The 27,124-nt window shown below is 43.9% G+C and overlaps 1 protein-coding gene across 6 annotated transcripts in view; it reads left to right on the top strand.

The window, feature by feature from the left end:
* The window catches only part of RTN4 (reticulon 4), a 63,966-nt gene that overhangs the window by 24,845 nt on the left and 11,997 nt on the right, over window positions 1-27,124 (top strand). For 4 of the 6 annotated variants that reach the window (XM_083733090.1, XM_083733093.1, XM_083733091.1 and 1 more), the window contains 2 exons: window positions 17,561-17,768; window positions 22,585-22,723. In XM_083733090.1, the coding sequence (XP_083589216.1) occupies window positions 17,561-17,768; window positions 22,585-22,723 (347 nt within the window). Of the gene's footprint in view, window positions 1-9,440; window positions 9,774-14,275; window positions 14,656-17,560; window positions 17,769-22,584; window positions 22,724-27,124 lie in introns of those variants that run through there. The other 2 variants (XM_083733094.1, XM_083733095.1) reach the window with 2 other exon arrangements.

Below are 27,124 nucleotides of genomic sequence, written 5' to 3'. Positions count from 1 at the left end.
TGCGCTACCAGCTTTTAAAAATAGAAAACACTTCTCTTGCTCTCCATTTGAACTCTGTCAGTTGTTTATTATGTATAACATGTTTAAAAAACAGACAGGTATTGTGCTGATGCTGCCAACAACAAACAGAGCAGAAGGCAGTTGAAAAGGAAGCCTTTGTTTTCCTTAGCTCTTTCTGACTGAAGTTGAAGGTTGCGGCAAGCATTTAACAGCAGTTATGTTGCTGCTGAAAAAGTATGACAACAAAAACCACCTTTCCGCTTTGAAATTGTGGTATAGGCATGGAAAGAACTGCCTGTTGTTTTGAAAGGCATGGAAAATCTGACCCAGAAACGACTTTGTAATCAATGCGCACGGTCCCAGCGGAAGATAGGTGAGCTAAAGTAACAATGAAGAAGTAAATTGAAACTCAAGAGCTGAGTAAATTGAAACTTCAGTGGAGTTGTAAGTGAATGTTCTCTGGATTGCATCTGCTAGCATGACCTTCCACTACCTTCCATGGCCTTGTAGTCCAAAACATCTGGAAGACCCCAACTTGGTGAAGGCTGCCCAGCAGTTAAGAGACCCCCTAATTAAGTTTTAAGAAAATGTAGGGTGGTAATAAATACTGGAGTGTGGGACCATAAGTCAATGGTGGAACACATGGTTTGCATGTGGGAAGACATAGGTTCAACCTCTGTCATCTACAGTACAGTTCAAAAATGGATTTGGTAGCCGATGGTGGGAAAGACTTCTCTGCCTGAAATCGTGGAGAGGTGCTGTCAATATAATTATGGGGAAAGCTCCTGCTGTCATTATCCCTGTCAGACATTTTATTTCGTGCCCTGTTTTATTTTGGGAACCTTTGACCCCCCCACGCAAAATAATATAAATTGGATATAATACAAGGTACTATATGCATATTTTATACACTTCTGTGTCCTCTTTTGCAAGAGGGCAGAAGGCCCAATCCACATGCAGAAAACTGGGCTCTGAAATCACAAAACATACATTTTCCCCATTACCGTGAAGAATGCTGCTCTGCTGAACAAGACAGGCTGCAGTTTAATAAGCTAGTTACAAAAACAATAATGTGTACTGTATGGTCTGGAAATGCTTTGCCTTGGCAGTGTTCAGAGAATTAGCAACCCCCTACACCACTTTCTGTTACGGCTGTGATAAAAAATAGACAGTTCCATCTCCGTTTATAATAACTGCAGTTTATTGTAAACCGTGCTGAAAGATTAGTGTAATGTAAACTCTGTTACAATTAGTGAAAGCAACCCTGCTCCTTCCCAACCTGTGGATTGCAGTTGGCTTGTTTCCACTAACTATGGTTAAAATAAAGCGGTGTTTGTCCACTTTCACACAGAACAGCAAGCTGTTGCCTTGTAAATTTATAATGTTAAATTGTAGTTCAGGGTTGCATCCAAACCAGCCCTTTTGTGTTAGCCCTGTTATTCATCTAGCATAGTTGCTTATTAGGGGTGAGCTCCCGTTGTTCAGTCCCAGCTTCTGCCAACCTAGCAGTTTGAAAGCACAAAGTGCAAGTAGATAAATAGGTACCACTCCAGCGGGAAGGTAAACGGCGTTTCCGTGTGCTGCTCTGGTTTGCCAGAAGTGGCTTAGTCATGCTGGCCACATGACCCGGAAGCTGTCTGTGGACAAACGCCGGCTCCCTCGGCCAATAAAGCAAGATGAGCGCCACAACCCCAGAGTCGGTCAGGACTGGACCTAATGGTCAGGGGCCCCTTTAGCTTCTTAGACACTGTCACTTCTCAAGGACTCTCAGACACAATGTGTTTACCAGCCCTTCCATGAGAGAACCCTTAACCAGAGATCAAATCTCCCTGCCTTTTTAACATTGGACAGGCATTGCTATAGTATACACTATACTAAGACAGCTATTGCTATACTGTCTTAGATGCAAGCTGAAACCAGTTTTTCCCCAGCAAACATGTTCAGACACATGATTTAGTTATGCATACTTATCTCTAGCATAGTATGCTTTTATCTGTGCATCTTTGACGATAGTTTTATGTTTTACATACACTTTTTCCATTGTTGATTTCTAAATGTTTCTCAACTAATAAATAATGCTTAGCCATAAAGTATAGTTTATTAAGCCATGAGTGTTCCTCATTTGCTTCTGCCTTCCATTAGCAGCTAAACAAAGCAGACTGCTAGCTTAAGTGTGATGTCCAAGCCCAGGATTGTGGTTTTGTTTCGCCTAAACAAATCATTATTGCTAAGCCAAGAACATGCCACGCATGCATTCACTAGTCAACACATTTAAAAAAACACAGTTAAAACTAACCAGAGATTCGGAGAAGAGCACTAAAGCACTCTCCCTACAGCTCGTCAATGTTCCTTAATTATTCCAGCGTATTAAGTCAGTCAGTAGACACCTGTCACTCACTCACAAGGTTAGAAGTACAGCAACCCTCTTCACTGAGGCTACAAAGAAATGGTTGGGGTTCAAAGCAGTAAGGCCATAAGAGACCTGGGTTCAAATCGCCCATTCAGCTGTGAAGCCCATCAGGTGAATTATGGAGAGGGGTCCATTTTACAGACTGCCTGCCTGCCTAACAAGGGTGATTGTTGAGGATGAAAGAGTACCATATTTAGTATCAAATTTAATAACTGATAATACACAAATTTAATAAATAATACAGTGGTACCTTGGGTTACAAACACCTCGGGTTACAGACTCTGCTAACCTGGAAGTAGTACCTCGGGTTAAGAACTTTACCTCAGGATGGGAACAGAAATCGCGCAGCAGCAGCAGGAGACCCCATTAGCTAAAGTGGTACCTCAGGTTAAGAACGGACCTCCGGAATGAATTAAGTTCGTAACCAGAGGTACCACTATAATACATTCTACAGCTTTTAAAATGTGTTTGTGGAAATGGGTTATTGGTTTTTGTTTTGTTATGTGTATTGAATTTTTCTGTTGTGAACAGCCCTGGAATCTTCAACTGAAGGGCGGTATAATAATAATAATAATAAATAATAATAATAATAATAATAATAATATAATACCGCATATGCACCACCAAAAAAATATTGAGCTAAGGTTGCGCTAACTCCAAAAATGCAGCAATATAGGGATAGCCCCTCTTTTATCAACCAGCAATAGGCTTTTAGAAGCGCAGCTGATGTGAACTGAGATGTTTCATTTATCGGAGCTGATATAGTGATTGCTTTGTCTTTTGAGTAATAAAAAAAATGTTTATCTAATCTTTGCTCTTCCCCCCAGAGCTTAACTACATTTGTGGGCTATCAATCTGTCTCGTGGTACTGAATTTCTAGGTTAATTAATAATCCGACTGATTATCCAGCTGTAGTATTTATGCTTTCCACAGTGCATAAGTGGCTTTCTGACCTTTTTGAAAAGGTAAAGGGAGGCTGCTTGTCTTCAGAATGATTTCTGGTTGAAAACAGCAGTCAGCTGTGTTTTTCTCCCTCACGCCAAAAATGTCAGCTGCTTAAGCACATTCCCTTTCAGTCCCAATGTATAATTTAGGCCCTGCCTAATTAATATTTGAAGGAGTGTCTCAAGTAGGTTCTAGGAAGAAAAGCATTAATATATGCATTAGGAAGGCTGCTTTTCTAAAGGAGGCTCATGTGTTTGCCCCATGAAACCCCCAACCGTGAATTATGGGCTGCATCCAACACAATGTCATACTCTGACCCATTGATACCAATGGATGTAAGTTAATTTCACCAGTTGATTTCAGTGGGTTTACTCGTGAGTTTGACTTGGGATACAACCCGAATTTACTTTGCCTGAACTTCGTCAATTTGTCTTCTTATTTTTAAGTGGATAGGGACATGTGGATTTTGTAGAACTGTGTTTTTGAAGGTACGGAGTTATGAAGCTAGCTGGAGAGGATTGCTCTTGAAGCTAGAGAACAGTTATGGGTAAATGATGAACAGGGAACATGGCTGGAGAATACAAGGAGAAAGGCACCAAGCTATAAATATTCTGCCTCTAAAACAATGGAGGATTTTGTAGGTGCTGCTTGCTTACTTTCAATTATATCCACAACCACAGAGACAGCGAGAACTTGAAAAACCTGTAGATAGTGTGTGTTTCTGTGACAGGTATATTCTATATGGAATTCAACAGAATGTGGAACTACAGAAAACATGCTGCCATTTTAAAAACGTATTTCTCCAAACCAATGCATTACTTTGCAAACTGGACTGCAACAGCCGTGAACTCTGAACTGCAAGCCCACCTTGCCAATGCAATGGTTGCTGGAGCACAGCAATGTCTACAGGGACTCGGATTAGTCAACCCCTTTCCTAGGATTCAAAAGACCCTGGTTGAATAAAGAAAGCCTTGACTTGATGGGGAAAAGACCATAAAGGAAGCGCCAAGCATGGTTCTCTGGGATCTGAGGTGCCACAACCAAAAAGGCCTTCTCTATTGTAATCACCAGCCTCGCGTCACATGATGGCAAGAGGCCTCAAAAGAGGACCTTCAGCTTCAGGTAGATGGAAGATGTGATATATTTTAGGGAACCCAGTTTCAAGTCTTAAGATCCCCAAATTCTCTTTCTTGTGTTGAGCTTTAGCCTCAGTCCAGAAGACTTAGTAATTGTAGGGTGATCCGAGAGGTGGCTGGGGAGAGTTTGGAAATGAGAAAACTCCGTTCTTCAGCTTTGAGATTCTGAAATAGGTACAGGAGGATTTGAAGGAGCATGGCATGGTTCTCTCCAACTCCCTTCCCAGCCCTACTGAAATGCTGGTGATGTCTGAGTCAACTTGTAATCATTCTTCTCATCTGTCAAATGTCCATGCTTACTCAAATGCACACTCTGCAGGAGGCTATTCTTCCCACACCATCGTCTGCTGGTCACTGCTACTGTTCTTCTGCTCCCTTCCCTAATGATCCTGGACTTCTCAACAAGGAAGAGGGATCTGTGTCCTACTTCTGTAACACTTCGCTGCCATAAACGTTGCTCGTACATTGCATTTTCCTCTGGCAGAGCTTGGAGTTCAATATATTGAGTTTCTATCCTGTCTAGCTTTTCCTGTAACTAAGCAATTGCAAGTCAATGCCTGTAGCAAGTAGGGCCTTATTGCTGGTGGCCCCCAAATTGTACAGTTTCCTTGCACCAGAAATCTGCATGTTGACCTTCCTTGTTACTTTTTTAAAGGCCAGCAAAAGCCCTTTGCTATTTTATTTGTTTGGATTTATAACCTGCCTTTCACCCATGGAACTCAAAAGTATCCCACATAGAATTCTAAGTTCCCATCTAGGTACTAACTCAGAGCAGCTCATCTTTAGCAAGGTAGCTGAATTATGGACTTTTCATGTACTGAGGTTGTATTTTTTAAACAGGCATTTCTGCTGCAAGAGTTAACGTACAAGCACCTGTTGTAGGGTTATATTGCCCAATAATGAGCTTTGATTGCTTCATTTGGAAATAGATTTTATTATTTGTTCTTGTTTAGTCGTGTCCGACTCTTCGTGACCCCATGGACCAGAGCACGCCAGGCGCTCTTGTCTTCCACTGCCTCCCGCAGTTTGGTCAAACTCATGCTGGTAGCTTTGAGAACACTGCCCAACCATCTCGTCCTCTGTCGTCCCCTTCTCCTTGTGCCCTCAATCTTTCCCAGCATCAGGGTCTTTTCCAGGGAGTCTTCACTTCTCATGAGGTGGAAGTATTGGTGCTGGAGGAGACGTCCCATGAACTGCAAGAAGATCAAACCTCTCCATTCTTAAGGAAATCAGCCCTGAGTGCTCACTGGAAGGACAGATCGTGAAGCTGATGCTCCAATACTTTGGCCACCTCATGAGAAGAGAAGTTTTTATTATGCTGCACCCTAATTGAAGCTCATGTGGAAAAGAGGCCTACTGCTTCTTTGATACCTTTTGCTGGAAATCTGAAATACTCATGGTTATGGCTGGTCTTTTTGCGTAAAATTTAAAAAAATGCATCAACCTTCGTTGGAGCTTTTCTGCTTGGTAGTCAATAGGTAATTCTTAACCACCCTCAAAAAGTACCGATTTACAAGCCTGCCTCACTTCCGTAATGTCGTTCATAAAAAAGTGGCTTTGCTGATTCTGCACCATTACTGCTGTTCTCCTGCCAAGAGCTTGCTTTTACTGTATTTGAAAAGAAAAATGTATCCACAAGAGCTGTCTTAATGCAGCTTTGTATCTTGAGAATATTCCCAAGACCAAAGCAGAGCACTGCAGCCACCTAGTGTTTGCAAAGCGAAAAAGTACTCTCCGCAATTGTATTTTACACTTGCAAAAGTTTGACAGCTATGAAGTGTTGTTATTTCTGTAGCCTTTCCCTAAATGGCTTTTTATTTTACTCATTTATCACAGGATTTATATGCTGTTTGATGGCTCCCAAGTCCTCTTCTGGAGTTTTTTTTTATTTTATTTTGAATACTAGAGTTAAGCATCTTAGTCAATTCCCATTGTGATATTTGGACAATTAGCAAATAACAGGATCTATTTTAAGGCAGGGGAAGCCGGTGTGGTCCCTTCCAGATGGCTAATGGTCAAGCATGATGGAAGTCGTTGTCCAGCAACATCAGGAGTGCACCAAATTGGCTATCCCCATTTTAAGACATCTTTGACACTTTTGCACATGTCATACGATGGTGGCAGCTGTATCTTAGATGAATGGTGTTCATTCTGTCCTGGATAGCTCTACAGTTACTTGGTCCTGAGCAGCGCTGGCCCACCCATGAGGCAAGGTGAGACAACTGCCTCGGGCAGCAGAATCAACAGCTCTTGTTCCTGATGTAGATTTTCACTTCCCTCTTCTTCCTTTGGGGGATGCCATTTTGTGGTTTGCCACAGGTGCCAAAATGTCTTGGGCCGGCCCTGGTCCTGAGGCAATTTTTAACAGCTAAGAAACCTCATCAGGGAAAGAGTAACCCACAAAGATGTTTAGCAGCTGCTTTTAATTGCCCAATCCCCCAAGACTCCCTGGAAAAGACCCTGATGTTGGGAAAGATGGAGGGCACAAGGAGAAGGGGACGACAGAGGACGAGATTACTCTCCTTACACCTTGGTTCGTTGCCTGTCTTCTCCTCTTCCTTCCTCAAGCCCCCCACCCTTGGGTGAAAGATTACCCTGCCTTCCAGGGGGTTGAACTAGATGACCCTTGTCAGTCTTTCCAACTCTGAAATTCTATGAAGAATTCTGGAAACCTGCTAAGCCATGAATATTGCAAAAAATGGGGACGACGACGACCCAAACCCACCCTCAACCAAATTAAGGCAACATAACAAAAATCACTGCTGAATATTGCATGGTTCTGCACATGTGTTATGCAAATTTCTATTTTTGTGCTGCGTGTGGCATCTACAACCCTTGTAAATTCTAGTTTCAGCATAGGGTTCAAAATGTATAGTAGCCGATCCCTGATACATGGTTGTGGGTGCAGGACCCCACTAGCTATGGCATGCAACTTCAATACAGTAGATGCTCAGGTTGCGAACGTGATCCATGCGGGATGCATGTTTGCAACCCGCGCCCGTGCACGCGCCGGTTGCGATTCAGTGCTTCTGCCCAGGCGCAAAGCGCGATTTTGTGCTTCTGCGCATGCACAACCACTGAAACCCGGAAGTAACCCGTTCCGGTACTTCCGGGTTTTGGTGCTCCACAACCCAAAAAGACACAACCTGAAGTGACTATAACCCGAGGTATGACTGTATTCTGATTAGCTCCTTCCCTTTTCTCTAGCTGAGTAAAATGTGAGTCTGTCCAGTTCTGTAACCTGTGCAAAACCTCTACTTTTCTTGGCACAAGTAAGTGCTGAGCTTTGCCATTAGTCACACTTCCAGGCTTTTCTCTGCAGAAGCCACAAGGACTAGACGCTTGCCCTCCAGTTCTAAATCACTGCACTGCACTTGGGAATCTGCCCACAGTGCTGGCACAGTGTGCCGTGCAGTGCTGCAGCACTGACAGGGCTTTGCTGTCGTGGCTTCCGGTGTATCCCAACTCTAGATACTGAACCAGGAAATTCACGGTGTCAGTTCAGATAAATGCTGGTGGGGCTGGTTTTTAAAACAAGGCAAACAAAAAGCCCTGCGTCTTGCCATCAGAATTACTTACTGCAAGCACAAATTGAGGAGTGGCTGGCATGCTCTGCAAATCCTTCCTAACTGCGTGGAGTGGTGGCAAGGCAAATTGTGGTCTGTACTTTTAAGAAGGAGCAGCAGGCTGACCAGATGCACGGTTCTGCCTTAAAAAAAAGAAATCCATTTTAAGGTGGCTGGCTTAGGTACACAGCAGCCAAAAATTCGGCTCCCTGCAATTTTAGCATTGACATAGTCAAAAGTACTTAAAAAAAAAAATAGAACCTGGAAATTGATCCATGCCATATGCCAGTCAGCAATCAGGCGTCTGTAAAATACCTGCAAAGGCTGAAAGCTGATGCAGCGTAAGAATAGTTTGCAATGGAGCAAGTCCCCCAGTGTATATTTCACCTCTGACCTGAACTCACTTGATGGGCTTTGACCAGGTGTGAGGAACCCTTGGCCTGCCAGATGTGACTGAATTGCAACTCCCATCATCTCTAGCCTTCAACCATGCTTGCTAAGGCTGAAGGGAAGCTGTAGTTCAGCATCATCTGCAGGGTCCAAGGCTCACCACACTTGGCTTAGGCTAATCGCTGCAGGACCCACCTTACAGGGAGGTGGTAACTATGGTTAAGTGTTTCGAATACTTGAAATGCTGTACATAGATGTACAGTGGTACCTCTGGTTGCGAACGGGATCTTTTCCGGAGCCCCGTTCGCAACCTGAGCGGAACGCAACCCACGTCTGCGCGTGCGCGGGTCGCGATTTGCCGCTTTTGCGCATGACGTCATTTTGAGCGTCTGCACATGCGCAAGCAGCAAAACCCAGAAGTAACCCGTTCTGTTATTTCCGGGTCGCCGTGGGACGCAACCTGAGAACGCTCAACCTGAAGCGTCTTTAACCCGAGGTATGACTGTACATTGGTACCTCGAGTTACATACGCTTCAGGTTACATACGCTTCAGGTTACAGACTCTGCTAACCCAGAAATGGTACCTTGGGTTAAGAACTTTGCTTCAGGATGAGAACAGAAATCGTGCTCCGGCGGCGCAGCAGCAGCAGGCCCCATTAGCTAAAGTGGTGCTTCAGGTTAAGAACAGTTTCAGGTTAAGAACAGACCTCCGGAATGAATTAAGTACTAAACCCGAGGTACCACTGTATTATTTGCCTGCCTGCATTTACTGGGCTTAAATTTTCATTTAGACCCTGTTATTTTCACCTTGGGTCCTTTCTTGCTGCCTGTAAGACCTCTTTGCCCTGGTGTGATTTTTTTACCCCACAATGCTCCCTAACCATCTGGCAACCCACGAGTTATTTGGATATACACAGTATTAAAAACCTGTGTGTGTGTGTGTTTTCTGTCTTGCATCGTCGAGTCTCTTTCCCCCTGCCCTCCCCATCCGTTTTTGGTACGGGCAGCAAGCAAACGGTTGCCACGGTAAGCAGATTGAAGCGAGGAATTAGCGCGGGGAATATCAGTAGCCTAGTTACAGATTGCACTGCGTCAGTCTGCTCCACACCCAGAAGACAGTCAGGTGACTTAAGTCCTGCAGCAGCCGTGCAGCAGGCAGGAGACTGCAGACCTCTGCTGGAGGAAGCCTGATGTGTCATCTCTCGGCTGCTTTATTTCTCCAACTGCACCCTTTCCACTGGTATGCATAATTGATAATCCCAGCTGGAGGGGCAGATCCATTGTGAAGAGAGATGGACAGCCAGCCGAGCAACTGGAAGGATAAGGGTATTTGCAGTTTTACTGTCAATTCTTTTTAAGCTTTTAACGATGCTGTGGGCTGCCCTCTGTACAAAAGAGGCTTATAGTGTGCGTTTTTCTCTAGAGGAGCAGTTTTTCTAGGAATGGGCATGGGGGCTAATGGCAAGAGTGTGGAGGGTGGGGAGTCCTCCAGAAGATCAGCGATGAGGAATATCTAAATATGGGGGAGCGTGGGGTGGGGGAAGGGTCATTTGCCTGCCGCTCTGAATGTTTTAGTGGATTAAGTCCTGCCATCTGACGGCACAGGACAGCTTGCCTTTGGTATGTCCTGGTTGTAGAAATGTCAGGGCCAGCTTCCATTTAGCTGATGTACTGGCTCAGAGAGAGAGAGAGAGGAGCTTTTCTAATAATAAAAAAAGCAACCCCACGAATGCTTCTAGTGGTTAATGTAATGTAATTTGCTAAAGTAATAGGCTTTCACCTCTGGATACAGTGCCATCCCATTACAAAGCAGAGTCCAGCAATACAGTTTCAAGTCTCCCTTGTTTTCACAGCCCCTCGCTTTGTGACGCTATTTTTAGTTGGTTGTCTTAATGTTTGATATTGGGGTTGTGGGTTTCCATGACTTACGAAACTGTTTGCCTGCCTTTTAATTGCAAAACCGGCATTGCCAATCTGAAGCACGCTGGGATAAAATAAGTACCTATAGTTAAAACGGTTGACCTTCGGCCCTGCAGCCACCATTCTTTGTAATCTCTGTGTTGTGAAACTGTAAGAATTTTAAGTCGGTGCTGCACATTTAAGCTTTGGCTTGTGCCAGTCGAACAAAACAGGTTCTCTTTCTCTTTCCCTCCCCCCCCCCCAGCTTTTAATCCAGCTATCCAAAACAATACTTTTCTTAAAGGGGTTGGGTGTGCGATGATGGGGCAACCCAGCCAGTCTGATACAGAGTCCAAGGTCCACAGTTGTGTGTTTCAAAAGCATATGTATGTACGTTGCTTTCAGAATTTGCTTCAGTCATGCCCTCCCCTCTACCTCTTGAAGTGTTTGGCGTCGCCAAGTGTGGATAGATGCATATTAAGCTGTTTTAATGCAGAGTCAAGCTATTGGTCCCTACAGCCCACTGTTACTAGCTCTGCTTGGCTGTGGCACTCTCTCCCTCACATGTGCCAAGCTTGCAGTGACCAACAAATTGTATATATGCATGCTGTTACTTCCCTTTTGGTGACGTATGCAATCCCAGTCTTGGCAAGTAAGGGTTACATTGGGTGGCGGATTAAAATTGCGTCGTTCTAATGAGGTAGGAAGCTTTTGATTTCCATTTAAGACTTATCCAGAGGGGTGATTTCCCATGCTCAGATCCAGCGCATATGACACACATAAACTTCGTGGGGATTGAGCTGATCCTCACCAGTCCAAATGGCAGAAGCAGGCTTAGTAAGGTCAGTAGGGTGGCGTAGCTCAGTTAAGGGGCTGCCATTTCCCTTTTTCTCTGTGATGCTTTCTCCATGTCTGGTTTAGTGCTGAAATCATGCAAGCTACCATCTGTAGAAAGCTTAAAACCAACCTCCTTATCCCTTTCAGCACTTTTCAAATGTTTTTTCCCCTTTTGACTTCCATTGCCATGGCCGCCATTTTGTTTGAAGACCAAATGAGGCCTTAGACCAGCCTTTGGCCACCTGGTGCTTTCCAGATTATTATTTTTTGGATCACAACTCCCATCAGCCCCAGCCAGCACAGCTGATGGGACTTGTAGTCCAAAACACGGGGAAGGGCATCAGATTGGCAAACACTAAGTTGGATGGTTTGTTGCCTAACAGAGGTAGCAGTGTCCTTGGTTACTACATGGGTGAATACCTTGCTGCAAGGAGGTAGCTTCCTCAGCTACACTAGAGAAAGGAGGAGGATTAAAATGGATTAGATTAGGTGCTTGCCAGTATAGACACACACAATGCTTCCCCACACACTTCCTCACAAGAAAGCCTTGTTGGGAATTAATGAAATTCTCTTACCAGTGGTGTACAAGTCTCAAATCAGCAGCTTAGGATATCCCCATCTTTCCCCACCCCCTAAAGGAGAAGAACCCCCTTTTCAAAGTTTTTTTATCATGAGCATTAAGACTGGCCTTTTGATTACTGTACTTGGCTGCATAATTCAGAACTGGGAATCTACCAACATAGAATTGTAGAATTGTATAGTTGGAAAGGACCACAAAGATCATCTACTCCACCTGCCTACAATGCAGGAATTTTTTACCCCAGGGGGACGCAGGGGTACACATACCCCTAAACATTTTGTGAATCTAAGTTTGGCCTCATTGAGAAGAAGTGTTTCAATATGAGTAGGAAAACAAGAGTACCCCTAAACATTTTTTTACAGAAAAAAGCACTTAATATACCCAATGTGTGGTTCGAACCCATGGCCCTGAGATTAAGAGTCTGGATTAACACCTGGAACAAGTAATTGTTTGTTAAATAACAAATAATAGTTTTGTTGTCCTAACTCAGGGGTCTCCAAACTGTGGTCTGTTGACCACCAGTGGTGCCCAGCTTCATTCAGGTGGCCCACAACATGCCTGTAGATTTGTGCCTCAGGGTGAGAGAGAAGGCACATCCGTTGCGTTAAATATTCATATTAATTTTAAATTGCATTTTATTGCCCCTTTTTATTGTGTCGTATGTTTTGTATTTATTGCAGCGCGATAAAACACAGAATGTGTAAGAAATAAAAGAAAGCAACACAAATAGAATGGGAACCCCTACAGCAGTTAGCACAGTGCATTGCAATTGCTGCAACAGGCAGAAAATTCGATAGGTGGTCCACCAAGACCCTCACTGGTCTGTCAGGTGGTCCATGGGGGGAAGAGTTTGGAAACCACTGCCCATACCTGATATAATTGACCCCCGCTTCTTTAAAGCTATCATAACCTTGATGTCTGTAATAGTTCTCTTTCCTGCTCTTTAGTACAGTGGTACCTTGGGTTAAGTACTTAATTCGTTCCAGAGGTCTGTACTTAACCTGAAACTGTTCTTAACCTGAAGCACCACTTTAGCTAATGGGGCCTCCTGCTGCTGTCGCGCCGCCGGAGCCCAATTTCTGTTCTTATTCTGAAGCAAAGTTCTTAACTATTTCTGGGTTAGCGGAGTGTGTAACCTGAAGCGTATGTAACCCGTATGTAACCCGAGGTACCACTGTAGTCCTCTTCTTCCCTCTTTCTCTCACTTCCCACCATACTCCCCCTTCACTTCACCCCCCCTAAATTTCCTAAAAAGAGCTGCACTTAATCTGGTGCAAGTGAACCTTTGGTAAATAGTCTCTTGAAACTGAAGCCCCTGCATGAAGTTGTTGCGAGGAAGAGGGGCATTTCTGTGTTGCATGGCTACTCTGGTGACGCCCCAGAGATAACTTTGGATCCAAACAGGTGTTGCACAAGCACCTTTCTCTCTCTCTGGCCCGCATTCCCGAGCCAAAAGTATATTTTAAAGAGAAGCTGGCGCTGCGCCCGATTCCCCAGCTGTGTTTTGTTTGGCTAATGTTTTAGGCTTGGGTGATAGGCGGGGGACACCTGTCGGACAAGATCCAAGGGGCTGTGCAAAGAGAGCAGCTTCCTCTCCTTTTCCGCCACGAGATGCGCCCGTGCATCCACGCAGAGCTCCACTCCCTGGCCTAAGAGGAGAATGTGAATTTCATGAGCCTGCATGCAAAAAAGCTGTAGGGCCAAATTAGGCATGGCATTAATTGGACGAATGCCATTAGCGTGGATTTTTTTAAAAAAAGAAAATGTAAATAGCTGCATCAAGGAGCCCATAGTTGCACAGTTGAACTCTGCCTCTCCCTTGCTATTTATTGTCCTGACAACGGCGCCACCCCAATGCTATTTTCATTTGGAGGGAAGTCCCTAGTAGAGCCTTGCCTCTTTGCCAAGCCCCTTGAGGTGAGCCCACGCTTGGTAATAGAGTTTGTGCTTGCATATTACTTGGTGGATATATTCCTGCTCGGTGAATAGATTGCTCCTCATGTTCTTCACCTTGAAATTCTGGCGATTTGCTGCACGACTGAAAAAAAATACTAGGTTTATTTGTTTTTGTTTACTTAATTTATACGCACTTTCCCAGCAAATGGATCCAAAGCGGTGTACAACAAAAGAACAGAAAGGTTGTTAGCCTGTTTTTAAAACATCATTAGCTTCAGGTTATTAGAAATGAATTAGTGATCTGTAGTATTCTCCAGATTCTCATTTTCCAAAGAAGGAAAGGGGAAAAATGTTGGTTGGTTAGCATACCTTTCATAGAAATTTGCCTATATATGAAGAAAAAAAAGACCCCTTTTTACTGTCTTCAGAGTTACCAAAAAACACTTGTTTAAAAGCTGCAAAACGTCCACTTTTTCCCAAGTGGGTTCCCAGTTTCCATCCTGATGCATTCTTGTCAGATGTGGAACTTGTCCAAAAGCAACGCTGCAATTGCAACCCTCTAACAAAACATTTGCTTCTCTTAAAACACCATTCAAAGAATTAAACAAGAAGAAGAGCATATGGACGGTGTTACAACCTCTCTCTCCTCAAATATATATACCTTTTATGTGGTTCCCCCCTGCCCTGTTTTTAAAGGAATGCCGTTTGACTACTGTAGCTGCCTCTTGTCTGAAATCTAAATGTAGAACGTAGCATATAGCTGCAAACATACGTTCTGCATTCCAAGGAATTACAGGGGAAACAGCCATTGGACGAGGGCTTAAAATACTGTGTGGTAGTCTGGGGTGTTCCTAACTGTGTATCAGCGAGGCTGCAGGCAGTTGCGTATATCAGATGACCTTTGAGTGCCCTAGCAGGAAGTGGAAAGGTTTGCTAGTCAGCTGTGCAAAATCTGAGTGCATGCAGGCAGCCCTGGCAAGATGGATGCCAGAAGTGGTGAGTATGCGTTGTGGTGTCGAGGCTGGTGTTGCTGCGAGCTCTTGCATTTATTGTTTGGTTTGCACTCGAGAAACAGTGTGGTTCGGAGTGCGTTTTATTTAATTCTCTAGCGGAGGGGAGAATGTTCAGGATAGACACAGAATCCTTATTTTGTGCAGCAGCTACAGTCTGCATTCCAGAGTTGTGCAGTGCTTTTTTATTTTTTAAGGTTTTAATAGGAAGACTGCAGAGCTCTGACTTATCCAGACAGTTGCATTAAAAGCGCAGGAAAGATTGTAACTGGATGAGCTGTGTATGCGAAGCACTGTGCTAGCACTGCTATTTTTAGATTCACCAAGTGACAGTCCTTGTGCTTACCAAATGTAGTCAGACATTTGCTTTGGAATAGGCCTGGGTTGTTTTGTTTAGTTCTTTGGAAGGGCAGAAATTGTAGATCCTTCACATTTGAAATGCATTTGCCTCTGGGCAGGTGGCTGTTCAGAATACCCTTCTGTGTAGATACGTTTGGCTTTCATTTTAAAAGGAAGCAAAAGGCAGTTTATCTTGTACGTATTACTCAAGAACTGTACCAGTTGTGACCTAGAAAATGACTGTAGTGTTGTAATTGTTCAAATAAAAAAACTAAAAACTAAAAAAAATAATCCCAAGTCTAAATGTTTATGCACAGCTCTCTCTCTCACACACAGGCTTGTATTTGGGGATTTGTGACTTAAGCTATAGGAGTTAATGGCAGAAAAAAACCAAACTATTCACATAGGTATACACATACTGGTTCAAGGCACTCAGTGACTGCTTTCAGACATAATACTAAACCATGGTTTCATGTTACAGAAGTTAGCTGCAGCCAGTCTCAGGTTTCTTGCTCTTCCCCTCCCTATCTCCTGCACAACCCAGAGGAGGATTTTGGCATGGACTACTTTCAATTTCCTTTAATCTCTGTTCATTGCATTAGAACCCAGGATTGTGGTTCGTCACTAATTATGGTCAGTTTCAAACAAGCTAACTTCAAACTATGGTTTCTGAAGCTGGTTCATTTAAGGGCAACCGCAGGCTGCAGCTCTTGTCATGTAGAACTCGGTTTAGTGTTGTGTCCAAACACAGCCATTGGCTCCCTCCGTATTTTCCTGAGTTAATTTGTCGACCAGGTGTGTTTGGAATCAGCCCTCGTAAGGCAGCCAGACGCTTGTGTTCTGGTTCTCGAGGCTCCTGTTTATATGGCTTCCATACAGTTAGAAGTGTATGCATTCCTCACTTTGCAAAAATAAAAAGTCATCTACGACTGGGTCACCTGTCAAGGCAAAGGTGTCTTTGAAAAGGCTTTTGGTTTGCATGCAAGCTGGTCCTATGGTGTGTTTGCTCTTGTGGTGTTTTTTTTTTTAAAGAAACCCTATGTTGAATTCATTGGTTTGGCTTTCGTTATACAATTGTTCTCAGTCATTATTAGCATCGGGGAGGAGTTCTAGACATGGTGTCACAGAAACATTTTTAATAAACAGAAAACAAAATATTCAGTGTGACAAAATCCTCTGGAGAAAGTTGGACCTGTTCCTTTAAACACTGCCTAATTTAAATAATGGAATGATTCCAATATTTGAGGCTTTCCTTTAACTGTAGTCCAATGTGGTTGGGATATCACTGATACTTTTACACGTTGTCAAGCAAAACAAAACATAAGCATAATTGCTGATACTGCTGTGACACACAGAGAGCCAGCAGTGACACTCATTCCCACTTCCTCTCTCAGTCCTATGCAATTTGCAAGGCTCAATTGAATTCTCAAGATTGTCTGGAAAAGTGAAATGAGCCTATGCTTGACTTCTGTTTCTCTGTCTCGAGGGTGGCCATAGGGAGTGGTGCCTGTGATTCAAAAATACAAATGTGCCCAAGGGCCTGTCCCTGGGGTACATGATTCCCGAATTTAATATCCAATGTGGCATTCCATACTATATTCTATACTCTGGGGTTGCTGAACTCTGCTGTGTGCTGTTGCAGTGGGAGAGAATAAAGTGGTAGGAATGTAGTATTCAATATGCCAAATATGGTTTGAATGTGAGATTTGAACTGCAGTTTCCCCTGTCCAAGGTTCTGTTTGCCATAACTCATGGTGGGCTTCATGACTTGGTGAGTGGGTTTAGACCTGACTTTTCCCATGTGCAAACAGAGCACCCTCTTCCTTACACTGTATTTTGCATAAGGGTGTTGTCGCTAATATACTTCTGTCTGCCCCTGGGAGATAAGACCTGTTGGAAATTGTACCCATTGTATTTTGGCCTTGATGATGGAAACCTGTTGTGCTGATAGGAGAGGAAAACAGCCTTGTTCTTGAGAAAAGCAGTTTTGAAAACCCCATCCGTACACTGCTAGTGCCAGCCTGCTTATTCCGATTCCTGGGAACCTCAGGCCCAAATGAGCATCACTGCACTGTGCTTGCTGCCTTCACCAAACCCATAACAAGAGACAACTTATATTGCTGTGATGGCGAGTGCGTTCTCCTTCTGCTCACCTGGGGCCAAGTGGTCTCTTCCTGAAGGAGCAGGTGAGAGAGAAATTATACTCCAGGCCTGGTGAGGGCAGCACCAACCCCATCAGGGTTAAGGTGCTTCTTTGGCTTGTCTGTTATCGCAGCGGCATATGAGGAAAAGCAAGCCCTGTGCTGTTATTCAGACTTCCACTTAAACAGGATCTATTAACTTTTCTGAGCCATCGTGGTGTTCGACACCACACACGTACTAAATTTCCGTGGGAAAATCGCCAACGTTCGATGCATGAGTGTGCTTTTATCTATGCATGTGTATTAGAACTGCATTCATATATACATTGTGTGTTTGTGTGTGGGGGAAAAAGTTGGGGCTATATTGCTTTGACAATGTCTTCTAATCTCCTTTCTCTTAAATCTCTCTAGTTGTTGACCTCCTTTACTGGCGAGACGTTAAGAAGACGGGCGTGGTGTTTGGAGCCAGCTTGTTCCTGCTGCTGTCATTAACGGTGTTCAGTATTGTGAGTGTGGTCGCTTACATTGCCTTGGTCCTCCTGTCTGTGACCATCAGTTTTAGGATATACAAGGGAGTTATCCAGGCAATCCAGAAGTCTGAGGAAGGCCACCCTTTTAGGTGAGTGTGTTACCCTACCCACAACCAGTTGTTAAGGGGAAATGATGTGAGGTTGTACACTCCTCTCCAAGCAAGACTTTGTTTTGCCCTTACCACAACTATTCATTTGTATACCACATATCCATAGGAATCCTTGTTTGAGGCAGCTCTCATCAATAACCTACAAAATTCACTAATGGGCGCAAGGCATAAAACAACATTCAAATAGCCATATAAACAATTACCGTATTTTTTGCTCTATAAGACTCACTTTTTCCCTCCTAAAAAGTAAGGGGAAATATTTGTGCGTCTTATGGAACGAATGCAGGCTGTGCAGCTATCCCAGAAGCCAGAACGGCAAGAGGGATTGCTGCTTTCACTGCGCAGCGATCCCTCTTGCTGTTATGGCTTCTGAGATTCAGAATATTTTTTTTCTTGTTTTCCTCCTCCAAAAACTAGGTGCGTCTTGTGGTCTGGTGCGTCTTATAGAGCGAAAAATACGGTAACTAACCTAAACATCTCACGTTGACAAAATTAAGCGACCCATTGATAATCTCTACTGAAAAATCCTTCTAGCTGTCCTGATGCCGGACACTAGTTGCCATGTGCCCTTGTAGCTCAATGCTAGAACATCTGCTTTGCATGCAGAAGGTCGTGGGTACAATTCTGGGGGCTGAGAGAGAATCCTGTCTGAAATCCTGGAGAGGCTCTGCTAGTCAGTATAGATAGTACTGAGCAAGATGGACTAATGATCTTACTCAGCATAAGGCTGCTTCCTGTGGTCTTATGACAATCATCATCTTTTTCTTTGGCAATCACTTGTAGCTGAGTAAGATTGTCTTCCATAAACACTGTTTTAACAATGAGTCCGTAAGCTTCATTGGCTGTGCAATCAAGGTTTGCATGTAGAGGCACTAGGGTCTCTTGCTACCCCCCAAAAAGAAGTAATAATAATAATAATAATAATAATAATAATAATAATAATAATTTATTATTTATACCCCGCCCATCTGGCTGAGTTTTCCCCAGCCACTCTGGGCGGCTCCCAATCAGTGTTAAAAACCGTACAGCATCACATATTAAAAAAACTTCCCTGAACAGGGCTGCCTTAAGTACCTCTAGCTGTCCTCCTGCAAATGCAAACACGTCTCTTTCACACACCATGGTTGGCCAAACTTGCATTTTGCAAAGGATAATTATAACATTAATGTAGAGCAGGGCCATTTAATCCCATTTTAAAGATAGGGAGGTTGGGTAGTAGAGGCTTTCCTAAGCCAGTCACCAGGGTCTAGCTAAACTGACTCTTGAGTGGAGATTTGTAGTGTAAAACAACAACAACAACATAAACTTTCTCCCACTCCTTTTCTATTCAGGGCTAGTCTCAGTAGGCTCCCCTATGTATCAATTGTGCACATATGTGTGATTTTCCTTTTCCTTTGCTTTGGTGTCTTCCCTGGGCTAACCATAGTCTAGGAGCAAACGCCAATTTGGGTTTCCCTTGGCTTGACATTTGCTCTGATTGAGCTTTAAAGAGCGGGTTTTTGCAGGGAAAGCTCTGGAGCAAATAAAAGGGACACTCAGAGAGCTTTAAATTGCGGGTCATGCCTGGAAAGAGCAGAGGACAGGTAAGTGTGGATAAGCTTTCAGTTCCTTTTCAGTCTTCCTGGGCTTTGGCACGGAGTAGTCTTGCAGGTAGCAGCTCCTGTTGTTGTTTGAGTAATCTTAGGTGCATGCAGAAAGCTGCCTGTTTGCTTCACTGGAGTGCCGTGACTTTAGTGTTGGCACTGAATTAGAGGGTTTAAATGTTACCTATCTTCCTTTGGATGCCTTGGTACCTTTGAAGCCTTTGGGAAGGATGCAGAGCAGGGCCTGAGCTGACAACCTTAAATAGCAATTGAAACAACAAACAGGTTGATGATACGACTACTGCAATGGACACAAGATAATATCACCAAGGCAACTATCTGTAAACAAACACTAAACGTCCATAAAAAAATGGCAAAAGTAGTTTCTTTCCCAAATAGGTTTTATCATAAACAATTGCAAACGCAGTAAATAAAGAGTTCACTTATCATATATCAGTGGTTCAGTGCTCATTTCTTCTCTTTCCAAAATATATTTTATCTTGAACAATTGCAAACGCTGTAATAAAGAGTCCTCTTGTGTTATACCAGTGCTCAGATGTCGTTCTGGTAATCCGACATTTCTCTGCTAAAGAGCTTAGTCATTGAGCTTTGTAGTAAATAGTATACAAGGGAGGACAGTATGTAAACAACTTAAAGCAGGGCTATGCCTGTCCCCATCTGCATGTTTCTATTGGGAGGAGCATAGAAAGAGGACAATATCCTTCAGTTTGTTAAACCTGCCTGTAAGCAGGCAGGCTCACAGGAGCAGTGCCAGCACCCTGAATTGGCCAGGAAGCAAATGGGAAGCCTGTGCAATTATGTGCTTCATTCATGAAACACTTCCCACAAGGCGTCTCTAAAGGATATAATGGCACACAGTATATTAAAGCAGGCAGAATCAATTGCATATAAAAACAATAACAACTGCTATATATTTTTTTAAAAAAAAGCAGTTTAAAACAACAATATTGATTCAGATCCAGAACAGTTGCCAACTGGGATAAAGATGTTTGAAGGCTTGTTGGAAGAGGAACGTCTTCAACTGGCACTGAAAATGGAGAAAGTTCCTGTCTATGTACAGAAGTTGTCACCATGTTGGTATTCTGTGCTTCAGCACTGGGCTTATATGTTAGTTGACGTGTAAGCTGACACATCAGCTATTAGTTGAATGTCTCCCCCTGTTATGTGCAGAGGGAGATGCGCAGAGGGAGATAGCTATGGTCATGGTTGTTTAGTCATTTAGTCATGTCCGACTCTTCATGACCCCGTGGACCAGAGCACGCCAGGCACTCCTGTCTTCCACTGCCTCCCACAGCTTGGTCAAACTCATGCTGGTAGCTTCGAGAACACTGTCCAACCATCTCATCCTCTGTTGGCCCCTTCTCCTTGTGCCCTCAATCTTTCCCAGCATCAGGGTCTTTTCCAGGGAGTCTTCTCTTCTCATGAGTATTGGAGCCTCAGCTTCAGGATCTGTGCTTCCAGTGAGCACTCAGGGCTGATTTCCTTCAGAATGGATAGGTTTGATCTTCTTGCAGTCCATGGGACTCTCAAGAGTCTCCTCCAGCACCATAATTCAAAAGCATCAATTCTTTGGTGATCAGCCTTCTTTATGGTCCAGCTCTCACTTCCATACATCAGCTATGGCCATAAAATCATAGAATTGAAGAGTTGGAAGCATCATCTGATCCAACCCCCTGCAATGCAGAAATCGCAGCTAAAGCATCCAGGACTGATGCCCACCACCCTGCCACCCTTGTGCACACTGTGTCCCTTGGGCTGCTTGCCATACAGTGGCTCTAGCTGATCAACATGCAGATTTGCTTCTTCCCCTTCCCTGACCCTATCTCTGGGCTGTAATACTCTTTAGAGCAAAGGTTTATGCTTAAGTTATTTGTAAAGCTCCCAGCCCCATTTTAATGAAAGCAATTAAAGGTTGACAGAGCAACAGATTTACTCAATGCTAACTGAGGAGTCTAATCCATTGGAAGATGGCTTACCAGACACCTAGCTTTCTTCACAATGCATGCTGGTATGTGCCCTCCTCCACATACCAACAGTCTTGCAGATCTCCATAACAAAAATTACGCACATTAGTGCAAAAAATAAAAGAAAAGAAGATTACTGTTTTCTTTCCTACTACTACATGTTTACCCAGGTAGGTTTGGATCCTTAGGCATTTATCATAATTTCACAATGCACTTCGGTTCAGTAATGTTTCATTACACCTATATTGCTTTGGTATGGTATATCAATAATTTCATAATCTTTGGCCATTTGAGAAGCATTGGAGCCCACATAGCCAACACTGAACCATCTCAGAAGCAATGCTACCACTTTTGAATTGGGCAGTTGTGAAACCTGCGGTAGCTTTAAAATCAGGTACCTTTCATGACATCGCTCAAACAGAATCGGCAGATGCTACATGCCTGTCTAAGGAGCATCTTGAAAACTTCAGGGATGCCACATTTCTGCAAATAGGATAAAATGGGAGGAATTTGACATTGTGCTAAAGTGGTGGTTCCATCGGGGCGAACATTTTAGCTTGCTAAATGCAACAGTCCCCTCCCCCTTCTCCTGCTGCGTTCTCTCCTGAGGGTTCTCTTAAACCCCAGAGGCAATTTTGAAGGGCTGGGCTGGGCTGGGCTGAAGCATTCATTTTCCCTTTAAAAATATTTAAAATATGTTGGGCTGATTGGCAAGAGGTTAGTGGGATGAAAGTAGAACTTTGAGGGTTGCGATATTCTGGAAAGTGGGTTTGCATAATGCAGCGAAGCTGTTTTTTTGTTTCAAAACAAAGGCTCTTCTTTGGACTGAGTAGTACATCATCTCCAGTTATATCTAGCCAAAAAGACATTTGATTTTAGTTGCCAAGCCTGCCTTTCCATGTGCAAAAAGGCACAGTCTTATTTATTTTTTTACCTTTTGTTTGCCTGCTTTAAGTGGCCAGACATTTGCTTCTACCATTTAAGTGCAGCTTAATGAACTAATTGTGCCGGTTCTTGGAAAAACCTGGTGTTTTAAGCGCGGCAGCTTCACTGCTGTGAATAAATTATAGAGCGCCTCACGCTTGGGTCTTTGTCCATCTGTACAATTCTTGAGCACCATGACCTTCCCTGTTGTTACTCCATTGTGCTCTGGCTGAGAGCTTGGAGAGCTCGAAGAATCTCGGGCTGCCAAGTCGAATGTTATGAACGGCGCTTTCCCTCTTTTAGGGCTTACTTGGATAAAGATGTCGCTGTGTCTGAGGAGCTTGTGCAAAAATACAGCCATATGGTGCTTGGCCACTTCAACAACACAGTTAAGGAGCTCAGACGCCTCTTCCTAGTGGACGACTTGGTGGATTCGCTAAAGGTAAGAGACTTCCATTATTTTCAACCTTTCCTGAGTATATACTTGCAGAAGGGGAGGGATCTCGTCCAGGTTGACCTGAAGGACCATCTGGTGTTTGGCAAATGCAATAAAGCATGTGAGGCAGGCAGGGATGTGGTTGTATGGTTTTAGGGCAGGGATGGCGAACTTTGGATGTTGTTGGGACTCCACCTCCCATCAGGCCCAGCCAGAAGGGGTGATGGGAGTTGTAGTCTAGCAACACATGGAGGGCAACGTTCCCCACCCACACGTTGGAGGTTCTAACGACCACTGGGGGTATGTGGGCCTATTTGGATTTCAGTTCCCTTGGTGTAGTGGCTAAGAGCAGTGGACTCGTAATCTGGTGAACCGGGTTTGCTTCCCCGCTCCTCCACATGCAGCTGCTGGGTGACCTTGGGCTAGTCCCACTTCTCTGAAGTCTCTCAGCCTCACTCACCTCACAGAGTGTTTGTTGTGGGGGAGGAAGGGAAAGGAGATTGTTAGCTGCTTTGAGACTCCTTCGGGTAGTGATAAAGTGGGATATCAAATCCAAATTCTTCTTCTTCTTCAGTATTTATGCCTATTCTTAAATTAGGCAGGCATATTTGAAATTTGTTGCCTTAGAAGCAAGGTTCATCTATATTAATTGTCTATTGGGCCAGAGGCAGGAGACATTGGATGCTTCCATACTAGTTATTTAAGGTGGAACTGCTATGGTTTGATCACAGTTTCGGTGGGTACCCACCCAACAGCATCATCTAGTATTGTTGATATTTGTCTTCCGTCTGAATTCCTAGTCCCTTCTTTATCAGTGCCCCCTCCCAGTTGAGGAAGGCTGCTTTAGAGCTGCTCTTCTGCCTTTTTAAAAGGGTGAATTTTGGACATGAGTTTGGACCTGTCACAGGTCAGCACACATTCATTATAAAATTTGTGGTGGGTGCCATTTCATGACCATGATTTTGACTTTTAATCCTTTCATTATTGCTAAAAACACTTCCCCAGCTATTTTTTTAAAAAAATATTCAGCACCATAATGCTATAATGCTTGTGGTTTAATTATTCCCACTTTATAGTGTTATGGTGTTTGAACTCCATTGCACCATAATACCAATACCAAAACTGGCATAATAGCATTATGGCGTTACAATGCTTTCAGTAAAGAAAAGTTACAGCTGGAAAAGGATTTCAGCAATTTGAAGTGTTGGCTTTTAAAAATGTATGGGGGTCATTAAAAATGGCCACCAAAAACATTGTGAATGTGTGTTGTACTTCAGATGGCCCCCAACCATGGATTCTGTGCAGACAGTATACAATGTTGTGAACACTGACAAAGCAGAATACTTCCAATAGAATAAAAGTCTTTGATCCAACTGGCAAAAGAGGAAGAAGAAACCCTCTGATATGAAAAATTAATTTCAACTGTCAGTAAAGTCTTCATTCTTGCCCTGAACAAGGGAATATTCTGCAGTTCCTTTCCAGCTCATTGATTTAGCATTCTGCCGTTCTTTCATGCTTCAGAAGACTTGCATAACCACGTAGGTTTATATGAAGTGGAGCACGTAGGAAGTGCTTCTGAAATAGAAGATAGCTTGGATATTTTCTTTACCCATCTAAAACCATGATTGGTTTTAGATCTAGGCTAGAGTAGCTGATACTGTAGGGCTGTGGACTTGACACCTTTAATATTTAACCACTTATTTTCTTATTTAACTACTTTATTTTCCATCTGCAAAAATGCCACCTTAGAGTGCATTTAAATGCCACTTTACAACTTCTTGCTGCTGGATAATTTCAGTTGAGAGGCTGGTGATCTGAGCAAAGTTTTCCAGTGTTGGTATAGCCACTTCTATGGGAGTCTTCAACAGCCCTGGAGGAGGATCAACTGTCTCCTTATCAGAAAATCTGAGTTACTACCTGACACTGTTGATTGACTGAAGCCTATCTGTTTTGCTTTACTGACTTATGGAATTTGCTCACTGGCGACTTTGGGGTGTTGAAATTTCAACTCCTTGACTTGGTTCAATTGCTGATGTTGCCTTAGCAAGATACAAGCCAGTGTCCTCTCTTGCTCTGCTGAATGCTTTCTCCCAGCAGTCAGCAGCATAAAGCAAGATTGAAGCAACCCATTCCTGAAATGTAAAAGGAAATTCCTGAAGGATGGTTCTGTGGAACTCAAGATGAGTTGGAACAAAATAAAACCTTTAGCATCGTTTTGTTCTCCCCACTGCAGTTGTTTGAGGCTTAGGAACACCGGAGGAATCCTGCTGTATAAGACCAGATAACTATCTACTCTAGCATTCCAGGTCAGGGATGGTCAAGATGGTATCCTCCAGATGTTGTTTGACTACATCTCCCATCATCATTGACCATTGGCCATGCTAGCTGGAGCTGATGGGATGGGCGGCGCTGTGGGTTAAACCACAGAGCCTAGGGCTTGCCGATCAGAAGGTCGGCGGTTTGAATCCCCGCGACGGGGTGAGCTCCCGGTGCTCGGTCCCTGCTCCTGCCAACCTAGCAGTTTGAAAGCACGTCAAAGTGCAAGTAGATAAATAGGTACCGCTCCGGCGGGAAGGTAAATGGCATTTCCATGCATTGCTCTGGTTCGCCATAAGCAGCTTAGTCATGCTCGCCACATGACCCGGAAGCTGTACACCGGTAAAGCGAGATGAGCGCCGCAACCCCAGAGTCGGTCAAAACTGGACCTAATGGTCAGGGATTCCTTTACCTTTAAACATCTGGAAAGCCATCAACCCAAAGTTGATTTAGAATTTTTTCGCGCTGAGGTGCATATTGTGTGTTTCTCCCCCCCCCCAAAGGGAAGAAGATATTTCTCTGAAGTGTGTGAAGTTTTTTTAATTAACGACTTTTGGATGAGTTTTCTCTGTGGTTTGCAGTATCTTTGGCATCCCACCCCCTTCTGGGGAAAGGCCTGCAGTCAGCCATACTTAAAATGCCCAAGAGGGAGTGGAAACTGCCCTATTCCTTAAATTTGGAAATTCAGGCAGCCTAGGAGATGCCAGTCACATGTGCTGGAGGGACTGCTCAACAGTTTCCCAATACCATTTGCCAGGTGATGATGGGCAGATCAAAAGAAAGAACTCCCAGCTATGCAGTGATGGCAAAGTAGACTTTTGAGGAGCAGGAGGTTTGCTGAAAAGCTTTCAGTCATACGGTTCGCCAAAACATATGGCTCAGCCAGTCTTCCATATGGCTTCTGCCACAGGACTCGCTCCTATCTTTAGTATCTTTAAACTGTGTTAAGGGGTCAGCTGTTCAGTGTTGGGTTTGGGGTTGATTATTTTTCTTGCTAAATATAGTAGGAGTCACTTAAGGAGGCATATAAAAGATCACATATTGGTTTTACGCAGCCTTTCTCAACCTTGGGTCCCCAGATGTTGTTGGACTACAACTCCCATCATTCTGGGCCACTGGTCCTGGTTGCTAGGGATGGTGGGAGTTGTAGTCCAGCACCATCCAGGGGCTCAAGGTTGAGAGAGGCTGGTTTAATGCCATTTAGCCCAATATGGCAGGATTAAAAGCCTTAGGCGCAAGGGCCAAATATGTCCCTCCATGACGTTTAGTCTGGCCCTTGGAATCCTCCCCAGGTTACACTCCTCATGGCTTTGCTACACACCCTCACTTGCCTGGCTAAACGTCTCTGGAAATGCCTCTTTCTTGTTGATGGAAGATAGAGGTGTGTGTATGTGTGTGTTGGGGGTGTCTGCTTCCTGTAGTGGCCCCCATGCTCTTAGCTAACTATATGGCAGAACCATATGGGCAGGGATGATTTTGCAGTGCTGTGTTGTCATGCGTTCATGTAACTGAGCCTGCTTGATGGACTGATTTTCCTGTAAGATGCACCCTGTCCTATCTCAGAAGAATTCTTGCTTAAGCTTACAGCCTTAAAAAGAAGACGACGACATACAAGGGCCCTTGCCTAGAAAGAGATTTAGGTATCTTATCTGAGCCTTAACATCTGCTAAGACTTGCAGCCGGTTCTGAGATAGGCCAGAGTACTGCAGAAACAGCCCTTTGCCCATAGTTGTATAAGTAAGACTTCTATGCAGTTTCTGAAATAGGGGCTGATTTTTTAACAACAACAACTCCCTAGTGGCTCTTAAGCAATGTGATGAGCAGCCAATTTGCAGGGAAGGCAAGGTTTCTAACCCCTTGGAGGAAAAAGCAAGCTTATGCAGCTGCTGGGAGATATCAGGAGGTTTGGGCTGGGTGTTCATCAGTATGCGGATGATACCCAGCTCTACCTCTCTTTTAAATCAGAACCAGTGAAGGCAGTGAAGGTCCTGTGTGAGTGTCTGGAGGCGGTTGGAGGATGGATGGCGGCTAACAGATTGAGGTTGAATCCTGACAAGACAGAAGTACTGTTTTGGGGGGACAGGAGGCGGG

This window comes from Podarcis gaigeae (genome assembly GCF_964106915.1).
Source record: "Podarcis gaigeae genome assembly, chromosome: 3".
In the NCBI taxonomy this organism is placed as follows: Eukaryota; Metazoa; Chordata; class Lepidosauria; order Squamata; family Lacertidae; genus Podarcis; species Podarcis gaigeae.
This window is presented reverse-complemented; position numbering and strand designations above follow the sequence as displayed.